The sequence below is a fragment of the Dermacentor albipictus genome, chromosome 1 (genome assembly GCF_038994185.2).
Source record: "Dermacentor albipictus isolate Rhodes 1998 colony chromosome 1, USDA_Dalb.pri_finalv2, whole genome shotgun sequence".
Lineage (NCBI taxonomy): Eukaryota > Metazoa > Arthropoda > Arachnida > Ixodida > Ixodidae > Dermacentor > Dermacentor albipictus.
This window is the reverse complement of record NC_091821.1, coordinates 378,460,391-378,477,582: the sequence shown is the minus strand read 5'-3', so window position 1 is coordinate 378,477,582 and position 17,192 is coordinate 378,460,391. Positions and strand designations below refer to the sequence as shown.

The window sequence follows — 17,192 nt, the reverse complement described above, 5'->3', positions numbered from 1 at the left end:
CCTTAAACCCATAAGCAAGATGGCTGTCGCCCGTTACCTCGTCTGTTTTTCCCTAATTCTATAGCACTTTTCGTGCCAAATTGGGAACTGGAAGCGAAAATCGCAAGGGGTTGAGGAATTAAGCGATCTACTAAGGGAGAGAGCCAAGGCAACAACCAAACTGCAAGCAAAAGCGAATAATAAAAAAGTTAACCGTTGTTTATGAGAATATTTATGGATCAAAATGTTTTTATTTAGAAAGGAAGTAGAGAAAACGCCACCGGAAGTGGAGAACAATTACTTGTTTTGAATGACGCTTCTACAGTTATCCGTCGAACCGTCTCACGTAGCCACTTCTCTGCTGTGCTTATGTGGGTGTTTTTCTAACCTTTCGCGGTGAGCGCAGAACGTCTAGAATCGCAGAGTCCTGCGCTCTACGCGGTTGTATGGGACTGGCGGCCGCACAGCATTACGCAATTCGCGGAACTGTCAAAACTGATCAACAAGGCGAAAATAACTGATATTCGAAACTATAACATGAGAAAGACTGAAGAAGGCGTGAAAAATGAACACAGCCTGAAACCAGTAAAAAAGAAACCTGGCATAGGGCAAACCATGATGTATGCACTAAAAGATAAGAAGGATAATATCATCAGCAATCTCGAAGATACAGTAAAAGCAGCGGAAAAATTCTAAGCTGACATGTATACAGTACCCAGAGGAGTCACGATACCTCCCTTAGAAACAGTAATGAAAAGGATACAGAAACTCTCCTATAACTAGCGATGAGTTCAGAAGGGTCCTGAAAGACATGAAACGAGGAAGAGCGGGAGGAGAAGGTGGAATAACAGTCTATTTAATCAAAGATGGAGGCGACATAATGCTTGGAAAACTGGCGGCTCTTTATACGAAGTGTCTATCGACTGCAAGGGTCCCAGAAAATTGGAAGAATGCAGACATTATACTAATCAACAAAAAAGGAAACGTTAAAGAATTGAAAAATTATAGGACCATTAGCTTGCTCCCAGTATTATATAAAATATTTACCAAAATAATCTCCAATAGAATAAGGGCAACACTCGATTTTGCCAACCAAGGGAACAGGCTGGCTTCAGGAAGAGATCCTTTACAATGGATCACATCCATGTCATCAATCAGGTTGTCGTGAAATCTGCAGAGTACAATAAGCCTCTCTATGTGGCTTATATAGATCACGAAACTGCATTTGATTCAGTAGAGATACCAGCAGTCATAGAGGCACTACGTATTCAAGGAGTACAGAGCGCTTACGTAAAAAGCTTGGAAAATATTGCTACATGCGTGTGGTATTTGTTTGTTTGAACGAGGTGCGTGGGCGCCATCACTCCAGAAAAGAGGAGGAAGAACGAACTGGGCTCGCTCTGTGAACCTGACCGGTCTTCACTGCTACCGTTGTTGTAAATATAATATATAAATAGTTTCTCGTCTTACTGACTCGTCCTTCGCGTAAGAATATATACAGAGGTTCTACAACTACCTTAATTCTACACAAGAAAAGCAGGGAGATACCTATAGAGAAAGGGGTCAAACGGGAGACACAATTTCTCCAAAGCTATTCACTGCGTGCTTAGAAGAATTCAAACTATTAAACTGGGAAGGCTTAGGAGTAAAGATCGACGGCAAATATCTCAGCAACCTTCGGTTTGCCGATGACATTGTTCTATTCAAGAACAATGCAGACGAGTTACAACAAATGATTGGAGACCTTAACAGTGAAAGTGTAAGAGTGGGGTTGAATATTAATATGCAGAAGATGAAGATAATGATAAATAGCTGGGCAAAGGAACAAGAGATCAGGATCGCCAGTCGGCCACTAGAGACTGTGAAGGAGCACGTTTACCTAGGTCAATTAATCACAGGGAACGCTGATCATGATGAGGAAATTCACAAAAGAATAAAAATAAGTTGGATCGCATACGGCAGACATTGCCAGCTCCTGACTGGAAGCTTACCATTATTATTGAAAAGTAAGGTCTGCATGCAATCAGTGCATTTTGCCAGTGCTGACATATGGGGCAGAGACTTGAGAGCAAGTTAAGGTCCGCGCAAAGAGCGATCGAACGAAGATTGCTAGGCATAACGTTAAGAGAGAGAAAGAGAGCGGTTTGGATCAGAGAGCGAACAGGTATAGACGATATTCTAATTGACATCAAGAGGAAAAAATGTAGCTGGGCAGGTCATGTAATGCTCCGGTTAGATAACCGTTGGACCATTAGGGTTACAGAATGGGCACCAAGATAAGGAAGACGCATCGAGGACGACAAAACGCTTGGTGGAGCGATGAAATTAGGAAATTCGCGGGCGCTCGTTGGAATCGGTTGGCGCAGGACAGGGGTAATTGGAGATCGTAGGGGGAGGCCTTCGTCCTGCAGTGGACATAAAACAGGCTGATGATGATGATGATGATGATGATGATGATGATGATGATGATGATGATGGAGGTGGTGGGCCCCCCCCCCCCCCGAAAAAAAATCCTGGGTACGTGCCTGCAACGAGTATATGACGAGGATGGCGTGAGGCCTATTATATAACGACGTCCATATGACGACGACGGCAAAAAGAGAGTCGGATGGCGTAGCTGGACTGATGGCAATAGAACGACCACCACAACGTCACGACGATAATATGGCAATGAATGCCTGACAACTGTGTAACGACAATGGGCTGACGAAGATGGCATGACGACATTCGCATGGCAAAGTTGGAATGACGACGATGCAATGGTCACGACGGCCTCACGACATCGAGCACATACCTAGCGGCACCATGTTATTTCAGAACTAGGGCCACTGGTTCGGCGTTGAAGTCGCGACGACAACGGCATGACGAGAGTCAGATGAAGCAGCTGGAAGGATGACGACTATGGCATCACGACCATGAGCAAATACCTAGTGACCCAAGATGGCAGACAACTTGGTGGGCGTAAAAACATAGATAGATAGATAGATAGATAGATAGATAGATAGATAGATAGATAGATAGATAGATAGATAGATAGATAGATAGATAGATAGATAGATAGATAGATAGATAGATAGATAGATAGATAGATAGATAGATAGATAGATAGATAGATAGATAGATAGATAGATAGATAGATAGATAGATAGATAGATAGATTCAAAGCATCTGAAGTAGGCAAAGATTGCTAAAAAAACAGGACATGACAGTGAAAAGTACAGAAAAAATTTAGAGCACGTGCCGCCATAGATAGTGCAGCTCCATACTGCGAACTCGTCAGGGTGCTTAAAGGCGTGACCCGTGGCACATTATATATTTCTCTGGAGGATACAAAACGGCAACAAACGCCTGCAACGGAGAGTAGGTCCACCTCGGTATTGCACGCAGGGCAGCATTGTGATTGTGATGACCATTTTCAGAAAGAGAGTAAGATGCAGTTTGTTTTTGCAACATGAAGACGAAGGCAGTGAAGACGCACAATGCCGTGGCTGCGTAAAGAGCGCATGGCATGCGAAATTCAGACATTTGGGCAGTACGAATAGGTGCTCATTGCCCTTTTCTCATCCCTACAAATGACACGCTGCGAATTCCACGAGATATGACTGTAGGATAAACTACATAATCGCAAATTACCAGCCCGTGGCAACACAAGAAAATAAAATGCGCGTATATTCCACTTTGCGAAAGTGCATGCATGTACAGTGAAGCTGTAGCAGCAGTTAGACAAGCGCCACAGCACAAGCACCACCACCACAAGTGATGTACATCGCGCGCGCGCGCGAAGGTGTGACGAAGTGCTGCAGAATATATTCTGATTCTTCTAGGCCCTCCGCAAACCGCAAGTGCCTTAGTGAATTAATTGAACTTCTCAAAGTATATCGCGTCAGAGAATTCGTAACGTACGGCTTACACGCAAGCTGCAGACATGATAGCTTCGCATTGTTTTTCGAATATACGAGAAAACGTATTTCTGTTACGCGGGAACTCTTAAACAAGGCTCCTTTCCAGCTGGCGTTTGAGGCATGTCTGAATGACCGCGGCCTGTAAGTGGCGGTACTACTGCTTTTGGACAGTGTTTGCCATAATGCCTGTTATGGTCGCAGCACACGCTGCGCGACAGATACATTGTGTGCACCCGTCCGTCATGCGCATATATATACGCGTGCGAAAGTGCAGCATACATCTTCATTCTCCTGGGCCGTCTGCCTAGCGCAAGTGCGTTACTGAACTAATACGATTTCTCAGTGTAAATTGCGCCAGAAGGTTCGTAAAGCACGACTTAAGAACAAGCTGCAGACTTGATAGGTTCGAATTGTAATTCAAATATACGAGAAAACACAATTATTTTGCGCGGAGACTTAAAGACAAAGCTCTTTTCCAACCGCCGTTTGAGGTCTGTCTGAGTGGCCGCGGCCGATTGGTGGCGGTACTGTTCTTGGGTGAGCACTGAACAAGCCCACGAAAAATCCCGACCAACTGGAGGCTAACAGCTTCGCTGTAAAACAAGTTCCATCCCACCGATGCTGGTAAGAAGCTGTGAGAGCTGCCACTCCGAATATTTTTTTTTTTAACACCTCCTTGCTCCACTCGCAAAAAGCAGTGCACTTGCCCTTCACCTCTGAAAGAGACCTGAGCAAGCTGAGTCCACTAAAAGCTTAATGACATTGCTCTGCTAATGTAAATGTTAGGCTAATTAAAGAAAAAGAAAAAGCTGACTGTTTCAAGCTAAAATATTAAAAGTTTGGCAGAGCACTGGTATGAGGATCAGCCACAAAATTCGCCAGGACGTTCAGGTTTAATCCTAAAACCAGTGACACAATGACCGATCTGAACGGAGGAAAACAGCCGTTTTAATCATGACGAGCGCAAGGAAAGGAAAACAAGGCGAAGCGCGCCGTCTTGTTTTTATTTCATTGCGCTTGTTGTGGCAGCGCTTCTTTCTTGTGTGACCGCACTAACTCACTGAGCTGTCCTTGATTTTGCATTTTAAGCACCCAAAGCCGCTTTATATCACGGAGATAAGTGAACCTAATTAGCTGGCGCATCGATGCAAATTATGTTTGGGTTAGCTAGCACACATATGGCCTTTTATACTTAGATTGTCACCCACCATAGTGGTCGCTGCGTATCTAGTGGGTTTTATTTCGTGTTCTTTTACTTGTCTGGCGCTTGCTTTTGGCTTACCAAAGTCATGGAAGTTGCTTGTTTTCCCTCTCGTGCCTAAATAGGTTTGCATTCGTTTTGCGGTGCACGGTGTATCGCCGCATTACAGTGGCCTATCGAAAGACAGTCGCTACACATTCTACATTCTTTTTCGCACGATTTCTGGCTGATTGAGTTGCACAATTCCAGTGTGGAGCTGTGGGCGCTTAGCGCCTCAACCTGTTTCAGATATACTTGCACTTGCTCCTGAAAGTCCAGCCACCAGCATTCGCCGCGGCCACATAGCGTTGCCAGAAAAACAGAAGTATACGCACGAAGAGAAATAAAATTTCCATTTTGATATTTATTTATTTATTTATTTATTTACTTATTTACTTACTTATTTATTTATTACGAACTGGAACTGTTGGCAACGAGTTACAGATGTCACCGGCTACTACACAACGTTAAATTGGTAAACGAACGAAGCACGATGATTTGTGAAGTCATACAGTTCAGCTATTTAGTAGTTCGCAACCAAGTGCGTGGCACTCCCTAGAAAAAAAAAAGAAAAGAAAAAAAAAACAAAAAAGAAAAGAGAAAAAAGGAAGAAAAACGAAAACACGCAAAATATATCGCATATGTGCACGGAAATAGCGCAAAGACGGATATAACGCGAGCAGTGACTTTTGAATTCTGGAAAAAAGAAAAAAAAAACTATGTGGCACGATTATAACGCGAAGCGATGTCGCAAACGAAGTAGGAAACGGCGCATAAGAGCGGATGCCCGCAGGACTTTATTCGTCCTGCGAACTGCGGTCGCAAAATTGTCTGAGACGACGAGTGCTGGCGTCTTTGTGACTGTCGCTGAGAACGACCTTGTACTTCATGAAATCCACCAGGGTTAATTGGACAGCAAGCACTTCAGAAATGCCCGCGACACAATGGAAACAACAAAGCCTTTCGAGCACTGCGCACTGTGATCAACCGCGCGACTCCGAAAAGCGCTTGTTTCAAGCGCCTGCACGACAGCACCGATCGTCTTACCCAAAGTTGAGATTATTACTCCGTAAACACATTGATGCAGCGCTAACGGTGTTATAATCAGAAGAAAGAGGACACGAAATGCACAGTGGCCTTGCTCACTGCAGTTTGAAGCACTGGAGAAAGTAAAAGAAAAAAGAAGAAAACGCTACATTCGGACAAATACGGTATTTGGTATCAGCCACACAAAGAACCGGCAAGCCATATCACATTAATCACAGTCTGAGTTATACAGACTGTAGAAAACAGTCTTCTAGCGTTCACAAGCGTTGGACGCAAACCCTTCATAGTTGGCGCCTTTAAACAAGATAAAGAAAGAAAACACCGAGTTCTCGCGCAGCTTTGCAATAGAGTGGTTTAGCTTGTCCGGTATACGGGTAAACGAAGGCGGACGGAGCATTGGGGCGGAGGCGTAAACGGGAGCGGCATCCATGGTGCAGCCACCTGGTGGCGGAAAGCTGAAACATCCAAAAGTAGATAATATTGCAGTAACCAAGTGTATTTTACTTCGCTGTGGGTGTAAATTTTTGGCAGCAACACGATTACGCCAGTGCCGAAAATTTACACCAGCAGTGAAGTAGAATACAGTTGGTTAAGACAATGTTAGCTGTTTTCGTCTGTTTGAGCTCTGCGTCACCAGGTGGCTGCACCATGCAGGCCGCTCCCGTTTACGCCTCCGCCCCAATGCCCCGTCCGCCTTCGTTTACCCGTATACCGGACAAGCTAAACCTCTCTAATGCCGCGAGGGAAACCAATGAAAGGTCATCAAATCGAAACACGCATACTGTATACACTTACGGCCGAAGTGCGCGCCGCCAGTTGTCGGTAGAGTTGCTGCGTGCGGCGGTCCTTCCACAGCTTGGCGTAAGACGTGTCGGTCGACACGAACGTCACCACGAACAGGGCGCGCAGCAGCTCCGGCGCCGCAGCATCCAGCGCGAGCAGGGCGGGAGAGAGCAGCGCGCGCGGGTGCAGCACCCTCGGCGCGCTCACCAGGAACAGCGCCAGCGGGGAGCCCGCACCGCGGCCCACTCCCGCCTGCGCGTGCAGCGCCTTCAGGGCGCGGCTCAGCAGGACGCCCCACGGGTCCATGGACAGCAACACGGCTGCGCAGAGCGGGGAGGTGGAGCGGGACGGGTAAGCTCAGCGAGTGCAGACAAATGCGTCGGGCCAGGAAAGCACATCTCTTCGAAATGCCAGAGCTTTTACACCGCTAAGACAGAGTGACCTGTCACGTAAACGTACAGTTTCCTGAACTGCCTTGCCTTTTGGTCGACGGTGCCTGCAACGACAGACGGGAATGCGGGGCTGATCGTGAAGTGACATGCTGCCGACCCTTGACGAAGAGAGAATCGACATCGATTATTTCTTGAATTACTCCGTAGGAGCCCTTATCACGTGTAAATAACGCGCAAATTACTCCTGTATTGTCAAATGCAGAAGACGCAACGCTGAGTTTGCAAATGCTTAGCATTGGTGTCCCCAGCCACCGGTGGAAATAGCAGCATACAGTTATGTTAGACCCGCGTTTCTAAACGCATTTAGACTCAAATTTCTGGAACACGTTTGGAGATCCAAACCAATTGTACAAATGCTTTTTCAGGTTCTCACGAAATGGGCATACGAGGCGTGATAGGACGAAGCTGTGGAAAGCGGATAATTTGAGTATATACTGTATACACTGTTGTCGACAGCCCCAGTGGGCCCCGCTCCCTTGTGGTAACGGTATATTAAATAGGAAGCCTCCATCATTAGAGCGTCAAATTGAACCCCTGCGGTCTGCATAATCGCAGAGCATGGACTTCACCGTTACCTGAGTGGCTTCGAGAAGTAATGCTTTAACAGATATTTCGAAAGCCTAATTATCGCCAGCGAACAAGGACAGAAGGGAGAGGACACCACAATGCGCTACATTGCGCTGCGACACCACATAGCACATTGTGGTGTCGTCTCCCTTCTGTCCTTGTTCGCTGGCGCTAAATATGCTTTCCAAGTCGGTTTACCAACACGCCCAACAAATGGCAGTGCTGAAGTTGAACAGATAACCTGATTTGGCAAAGCTGATGTTAATCTGGAGACTTGTCACGTTGCTTGCTTGCTTGCTTGCTTCCTATATTATGGCGCGTACATACAACAGTGGGATTGGCCAGGAAACCGGCGGTTAAATGAGTGTGTGTGTGGGGGGGGGGGGGGAGAGAAATCTTGCGAGACGTATACTAAGATGAAGTTGAAATTGTACAAGGAATTAAAGGGGGCATGCTAATTTTAGAGGCAATTTTTTGTTCTTAGCGAAAAATGTCCGACAATTACGATACTCTCTATTGCGAATTTGGAGTGCAGCTTTATACGCGTTTTCGTTTTGCGATATATTGAGGCAAAGAATATGAGACCGAAATCGGCGCACCGACTGACTCTGTCGGCCGGTGCCGTCAGCGCCTTCGCAGAGGGAGGAGCACTATGGGAACGCTGGCACGAAGAGCGGCATCGGAGCCAGCCGCGGATGGGCAGGGGCACGTGCGCCTTCGTGATGTTACGCCTGCGCTGCCGCCGACGGTCAACCCAGGAACGGGCGCCTATACGCTCTGAACCCTGCGCTCTATGAAATGATAGCAAATCTGAATGCGAAAAATTTTATTCAATTTCACATTAAAATATTTTCGAAATATCAAATAATAAATCAGTAAGTTAATCAGCTATTATCCCTGTGCCACAAAGTAACTCGCATACGGCCATGAATAACTTTCTGTGGCTAAACCCCGACGTAGATGCCCCAAAGGCGAGAATATTCTCAGTGTTTACAGAAATGTCCAATTTTCCGAATGGAATTTCGAAGTACTTTTTTTTTCGGGATTGTCAATCAACGGCAGGTTAATAGAAACCGACCAATGGTTTCAGGTTCATTGCAGACATGGTATAGAGGGGACTGCGCCAGACCAGACCTGTGTATACAAACAATTATGTGTGGAATACGGTATCGTGACTTTGTGAGGACGATTCCCAATCTACGTGTCGGACACCATCAGGTTGTACCAAGGGAAAAGCGAATGGTCAAAGTCTGTTGTTTGGATTTTCTGTTTTGCAGATTATATTAAAAGAGAACATTTTCTAAATCTGGCCGCCATGATATAAGCTGAAGTCGGCAGAACAGACATGACTGGTCCGTCTCGAGATGTATACACAAGTGTGTCGGCCATTTCACTTAAAAACAAACAACGGTGACATGGAACCCATACCAAGCGCCCCAGACATAAGGTCAAAAGGATGAATGTTTGTAGTACATCAAGAACTGTATTGTGTCAACATGAGGTGAGTGCTGTGAACGCTGAGCATGAATCCACCACTATTTAAGCTGTCGAAAAATTTACAGAAAGTTTCCGAAGAGTTAAAGTAATTGCTAATAATTCTGCCTCCAATACGGTTGTAAAAAAGGAAGTCACAATGAATAAGACTCCTCGGAAAAAAATGCCTGCACCGGCTTTCTCTTCGCACATTGATGCATCTGTCGCTATTACATTATTGATTTTCATTTGCGCCAGATGATCTTGTAATCAGTCGTTTGAATATTTAGTGGACAACAGTTAAGCATTAGAAGGAAATATATAATCAAATTCTATCTTAATGGCATTGACGGGCTTTATTTGGGAATGTTGCACAACAGGAACATGTCTATCGTATAAAGTGGGCGATGTTTGGTCATAGAACGAACATTTCCCCCCAATATTACAAACTGTGGTTGTCTCAATGAAGATTCGCAAATGTTTAAGTAGGCTTTTATTGTGGGAATGCGGAATCCGCAAACAACTGTGGGCCAATCGGGCTTCTTGATATATTACATCATTAGCAACAACTTCTACCAAAACAAGACCAATATGCAGAGCCTCTCGCTTTAGAAGAACGAAGGGGTTACTCTTACTCGCCAGAGAATTAAACGTGCCCAAATTCCAATATGGGTCGAACATGCGTTCGATAAATCATAATGAGGGCGTCCCTTCGTATCCCAGAGCGGCGGTGACCCGAGTTTGCGAATCGTGCCAACAGCGCGCGCTGCCTTAGACGTAACGTGTTCGATAAGGTGGCGCCAGCTAAGATTTCGGTCGCATATAACGCCCACTTATTTAATAAAGTCACGCTGAGGGATTATTTCTTGACGGTATTGGATAGATACATTAACAGGTATATTCAAGGGAAATACAATCAAAACAGTCTTGCTAACATTTAATAACGTACAAAGAAACTCAAGCCAGTCTTCGAGGATAGATGATTGTAGCACCCTATTCAATGAGCGACTGTCATTCGCTGACGCAAAGGATTGCCGTGGTGGTCGTCATCGTCTTTTCATTACATGACTCATACGCATTATAGGGGATATTACAAGAATAGGGTAGGTAAAGCAAAGTGATAACGCACCAATTTACAATTGCTATTCTCCGTTCTTTCCAGCAGGCAAAAAAAAAAAAAAAGGAACGGTGTCTACGATGAAGACCTCGACGCGTGAGGTGGAGTAAATGAAAAGGCACTCAAGATCGTCTTCAACACCATGCAATTGGCCAACCCGTCATAGCACCTGTGTATGTGCGACGGGAAAAAAATAAAGATAAAAATGTTTGGGCGGTCCGCTATTCACGAACATAGAAGGATAAGAGGTTGTGCCGCTCTCACAGACTCCCCACCATAGCTTTCTTTTATTTCTTATCCATCATTAATTTTTATTATTATTTTTTCATCTTTTATACCTTATTTATTATTATTATTATTATTATTATTATTATTATTATTATTATTATTATTATTATTATTATTGTTGTTGTTGTTGTTGTTGTTGTTGTTGTTGTTGTTGTTGTTGTTGTTGTTGTTGTTGTTGTTGTTGTTGTTGTTGTTGTTGTTGTTGTTGTTGTTTATGCACCTAATATAACCACCCGATTCATGGCCAATACTCCACTGTGGGTATGTGCTACGGCCACTCACGACAACCACAACAACAACCACTGCCCCTACTGCCATTACTTCAAATGAGCCGCTGGGAAACAGCTTTCTGTGGGCAAATTTTAACACGGAAGCGGCTATGTTTGGGCCTTCCGCCAGCTTGCGGTTAAAAGCCGGAGACCCAATTTTCACCGTCGGCAGAATGACCATGGAACTAACTTAGTAGCTTGAATGCACCTTGGAATTATGTAAATCATGTAAATCATTGCAAGGAAACTAAGTTGTGCAGTGTATCAGCTAAATGTTTTAGCAAATTCATGAAATAATTTGTGTCATGTTTTTCTCGCTAGTCCATATAGGTGCCAGCGGTGGAATAATTAATTTTAAAAAAAATATGGAGAATAGCCAAAATATTTCGTTAAGTTGTGAAGCTTAGCACAAGTAACGCTGTACAGCCTGCTGATATCTTTAGAAAATGCGTGGTATGTAAACCAGTGATACAGTGTAACTGGTGTTGGCGCACAAGTTTCTGACCGGGTCTAAATCCTCACATGCGGCAGGACATTAAAACGTTATCTGCGAATAATAAAAATTGCGCTTTTCCGCTGGTTTGAGAAATTATTTGGCGCTAAGGAGCCACCTGCTGTCACACTGACATGGTGTAAAATCGCTCTCACGCAATCGACAAGAAACGTGCCATTTATTTACGAACGAATTCGTTAACGTTAAAATCACGTCCGTAACCTGCCGACGGGCTGGTAGGCGAGTGCTTCGGACGGAAGAAACGCGGCCCCAATGGAGGCTTCGTTGCCACGCTGACTCATGTCAGCTTCTTGGCGTGCCGAGCAATCAACGCGGCACGAAGCGCCCTGAGTACGGGAAACTTGTTGCCGCACTGGCCGCGGTGGTCGTCGAAGTCCAGGTCGAACACGGCCAGTCCGTCGGCCAGCTCTTTGGCAAAGCCGACGCTCCGTGGCCCCAGCGACGACATCCAGCCCCGGTCTCCGTCCCAGGCCACGAAGCACTCGCTCACGTTGTCGTGCCAGTGGTGCCAGGGCTGGCTGCAGATCTCGCGGAATGGCACGGCGCGAACGAAGGTGGCCGGCGACCCGACGTCGTGGAGGCTGCGGTTCTTCAGCTGGAACTTCAAGCCACCGAAAGAGACGCCGATGAGATAGCGCGGCGCCGTCGGCTGCTCGACTGCAGCGACCACGTTGCTGGAGGCGTAGTTGCCGGTGTCGTCGACCATTGATGATAGCAGGGTCCTCGAGAGCTGGTAGATGAACTCGAGAGACGAGCCCTCCTGGACGCTTCGGCGAGGGTGTGGGCACGTGGCGAACGCCGGACGTTGCTGCCTGCCGCCGTAGCCCTGCGACGGCGGCGAGATGACCAGCATGTCCTTGGTGCCAGCGTAGATCTCGGTGCGGTAATAACGCACCTGTTGTCGCAGGTCGCGCGGCAACACGACAGCCACGGACACGCCTCGCATGGCCATTATGAGGTCGTGAACGCGAAAAGCGTGTTTCAGTACCTCCACGTCCTCTAGGTAGATGGCCAGCCCGCCTGCGCCCAGTCGCTGCGCCTCTTCCGAGAGCTCCGTGGCGAAGCGCGCGGTGTTTTCAAGAGCCGCGTCCAAGTGGTGGGAAAGCAGGCGGTGGCCTCCCAGTGTTATGAAGAGGTGATTGGGTGGCAGAAATTCGTGGGCCACCACCTCGAGGAACAGCTTCAGGTTCTTGCTGATCGCCACCTGGCCCTTGGCGTTCACGTCCACACAACAGAAGGCGACTTCCGTGCACAGCTGCACGGGGAAGTCGTACACCGAGAAGCCCGGAGAGCGGATGCTACTACGGTCATCGTAGAAACAGAACAGCAACCACGATGATGAGCCATATGTGCGTTTCTCCGGGTCATCGACCCCTGACACTCCATTCGCAGCAGGGCTCAGCGTGGCGTCCTTGACCACGAGGCGTTTTCTGCTGCTGGTCATGGTAGCTGCCAGTGTCGTCTTCCTTGGTGTTGCAGTTGTCGTAAAAGATGCGGAAGACACTTCTGTGGAAGTCGTGGCGGTTATGCGCACTGTGCTCGGCCAGGTAGCCTGGTGCACCGGCGATTCTTGAGGTCGCGACCAACTCGATGCACTCGAAACCTCTCCTAGCAAGGAACTATGGCGCAAGTTTTCCTCCGAACCTTCCACTGCTCTGTTGTCACCTTTCTCTGTCGACATATTGTAGCTGTTCGATACTTCTCTGTAGTAGTCCTCGCCACTGGCGAAAGCCGGCGCTTTTCTGAACACTACAGTGGTGCTCTTGTGTTCCAGAGTATCGCCACTGTCAGCACTGTTTGCGTCGTGCATAGTGCGGGCTTCTTTCAAGGCATCTGCTTTCCTGTCCGAGTACGCGGACGGGTCACTACTTGCTTCCCTTGCCGCGTTAGTTTTCCGCCCATGCTTCGGGAGGCCAACGTGTACCTTGCCAGACGACAACGAAGCCATGTGCTTGGACTGTATGTGCCGGTGGCCTGGTGCTGGCTGCGATGGAGCGGAACTTCTTCGTAGTGGGGCCACGGGCAGTGTGACCCGGCTTACCTCTGTAGTCACGGTCTCGTTGACCACGACATCGTGCGAGTCAAGCATGATGAGCGTCAGCACCGTGGCGATGCCGCACACTCCTAGGAGAGACAGCACCGCGAGACTGGTGGCGGCCGTGCCCTTGATCAAGCCTTTGGCGACGAAGCTCCGCCGGTGATGAATACTGTGAAGGAAAGCTGGCGACGACTCTCCGCTCATTCTGGAACAGTTGCTGGGAAGGAGCGGGGCTGAAAGAAGCGGAATAGCGACACGGGCTCGTCCGCGCCGGCCAACGGTTTCGGCAAGGAATCAAAGTGGTCGTCAGATCGACACGTGTCACGGGCGCACGCTGCACATGCAGCACCGCACTTCTTCTTTTGCTCTATAGGCTTGAGCCAGCTTCATTATAGCGGTGTGGGACGAGGTTTTAGAATGCCTGAAGTGCAACATTCCTTAACACATAGACAGTTCTTCTTTTACTCAACAATTATGAGTAGTAGGATGACATCAGCAAGTGAGTTAAAAGAAAATTTACAAAGACGAGTCATTTATAAATCAGAAACCATTCGTAGCAGCTGCTGATATGCAATGAAGTGACGAACAAGGAACTGACTGTAGTGAGGGGGCCTTTCAGTATAACCATAACACTAGATTGCCGGGTAACAGCAGCCTATGCAGGGCCTGTTTAAGACCTGTTGTTTACGTCTGGTTTCACGGCGCCTAAGAAAAAAATTGGAGGACACTTACCCCCGTATTGAGAAATGCCTCTAAATTTGAAGTCAATGTTTGACTTTCGTGTAAACGTGCCCAGCTCATTGCGTTTCCGTGAGTGCGTTCCCGACAGGCGTCATTTAAATCTAGTCAAGCTGTGAGCTTCAAGTTAAGGTAAATTTCTTGATAGGGGGGTTAAGCTTCGCCTTTAAGAGTGGAACGCGATAGCATTCCGAGACCCCTGGCTGCTTTTCATGCTTCCCGGCAACGGGAGGAAGAGAAAGAAGTGCCCAGAGCTGACTGGTGCTCTGGGCCTCTCGCTGTTATAGATTTTTTTACGTTCTTGCCATCTTCGTGAGAGTCATTTCATCAAGGATGAGCAAGAAGGTGTTCCCACGACCACCTGAACAAGGTAAGTCTTCTACTTCATCGCTCATTTCTGGACGACGTGCCTTTGGAAGCTCGGACCAGCTCGATTCCTCGGAGAGCTCAACGCCAGAAGCCATGGACTCTGACAGCGAGTACCCCGTAGTCATGGGCCACCGTATGAAGAAGATGCGCCTTATGTCGACTGAGGCGACTTCATCGAATCAGAGTGAGCAGGAATCCTTCATGGTTTCTGACGTGCCGCTCTCGTCGTCACACAGCATGAACTCCCTCAGCAGGCAGTTTCTAACCAAATATTTTGAAAGTGTGGCCCCTGAGCAAATCAACGAGATCAGGATCAACGCTCGCAAGAACATCCTGACAATAGATGGGAAAAATTCCGCAATACTTGAGAAGTTAAAGACCATTCCCCAGTTAAGCGCAATCGCCGTCCGCTCCTTTATTACTTACGGGAAGGAGACAACAACTGGAGTGACTTCCGACGTGGAGCTTGAAATCAAGCATGCGGACCTCAAGAGTCTTTTGAGGTCATCGGTGCGCATTCTTGATATTTACCGCTTAGGGCACTCCCAATGTATCAAGTTAATATTTGCTTCTTCGACATTACAAGCGTCTGTCAATGTGGGCTACGGTATACACCGAGTACGACCATTCATTCCGAGGCCTATTCAGTGCCGGAAATGTCACAAGACAGGACACGTGAGCGCTGTTTGTAGAAGCAAAGCCACCTGCTCACGTTGCGGCGGAGAACATCATACCACCGACTGTGAGGCGTCCTCATTTAAATGTCCCAACTGTACTGGCTCTCACGAAGCGACTTCGAAGGACTGCCCGAAGATGAAACAAGAGGTTCGTATTCTTCGAAAAATGGCAAGAGACCAACCTTCACGTAAAGAGGCTGCTCAATCTTTTATGCGAAGCATATTAACGTAGGTTTCGGGCCTTCGCGAGACGCCCGGCGGTGGCCACCATTGACCCTGAAGTGGGGTCACGTGACATGACGTCACGTGATGACGTCACACAGGCTGCAGATGGGGCCTCATATCGCGCCGTCGGTCGCCTCCCGGCGGTGGTCACCATTGACCTTCAAGTGACCTTCAAGTAGGTCACGTGACATGACGTCACGTGATGACGTCACACCGGCTGCAGATGGGGCCTCATATCGCGCCGTCGGTCGCCTCCCGGCGGTGGCCACCATTGACCCTGAAGTGACATCACATGATGTGACGTCACGTGATGACGTCACACCGGCTGCAGATGGGGCCTCATATCGCGCCGTCGGACGTCGCCCGGCGGAGGCCTCCACGCTTCGGTTCGCGCCGCCGCGCGGCGGCGCCACCATCGCTGCATCACGTGATATGTGACGTCACGCCAGGGATGAAGCGGCGCGAGCCCGCCGTCGCATCAGTCTCTGTGCCCGCAACAGCGCCAGCGTCTTTGCGCCGGGGGTGTATGCGGTCAAGATGCCTCCAAACGCTAAGGATACGCTAAGGTTAAGCCCAGTGGATGCTTCGCATCCACTGGGCTTAACCTTGATAAGCCTCCATTTTTTTGCCAAAGTGACCAATGCTCGCGACAGAAGCATCACAAAACCATTTCAGGAGAATTACCTAGCGTGGCACAGGTACCACGATCACCTCTGCCCATGCGTGCATCGAGGACGGTAACGGCGTCTACTGATAATTCAAGGTCGACGAGAGCACGCGGCAAACTTTCCCCTCCACCGGCTGATACAGACACGGAATGGCCTTTGCTGCGCTCTAGGCCCACGGCCATGCCAGCGGGCCCTAGTGGTCCTCTGCGCCATGAAGCCAAGAACTGTAGGGCCAATGAAACCGGTGACACTACGGGCAAGCAAGGAGATGAACACAATGAGAAGGAGAGTGTACGAAAATTGCTGAAGCACCTGGTAGAGTCAGTGCGCGTGATTCTCGGTGGTCTCGAGAATCCCGCCGCTAAAGGTGCCCTACAAGTGCTCGCCGTGCTGGAGTCGCTTATCGCAGCTCTTTATATGTTATAAAGCTTTTGTTTGGCGCTTGTGCTGTTTACGCAGGGGAGGCCCACACAGCAGCTTCGTTCTAGCGTCTTTATCTTTAAGCTCTGAATACGCCTCCCCATTCCTCTTCCTATTCCCCATTATAGGCCTTCGCGCCATTCCTTAATAAATACATTTTGTCATCATCAAGCTCACTTGAATTGGTTGGACCAGACGTATCACGACCACATATGTATACCGATTGTTCGACCTCACCTATCAGCTCAACTGCCGCATACGTCGTTCCAGCTAAGCAGGTTACAGTTAGATTCAAACTGTCACACACGACTACATCTACATCGGCAAAACATGCAGCTCTCCATGCCATTATGACGTATGTCACCGAAAAGCCAACAGAGAAATGGGCTGTATTTTGTCATTCTAAGGCAGCTCTTCACAGTATCA

At 47.8% G+C, this 17,192-nt stretch overlaps 1 protein-coding gene across 2 annotated transcripts in view; it reads right to left on the bottom strand.

The window, feature by feature from the left end:
• The window catches only part of LOC135900257 (retinal guanylyl cyclase 1-like), a 223,465-nt gene that overhangs the window by 132,360 nt on the left and 73,913 nt on the right, over positions 1 to 17,192 (bottom strand). For both annotated transcript variants that reach the window (XM_070531931.1, XM_065429687.2), the window contains exon 2: positions 6,964 to 7,271. In XM_070531931.1, the coding sequence (XP_070388032.1) occupies positions 6,964 to 7,271 (308 nt within the window). The remainder of the gene's footprint in view (positions 1 to 6,963; positions 7,272 to 17,192) is intronic.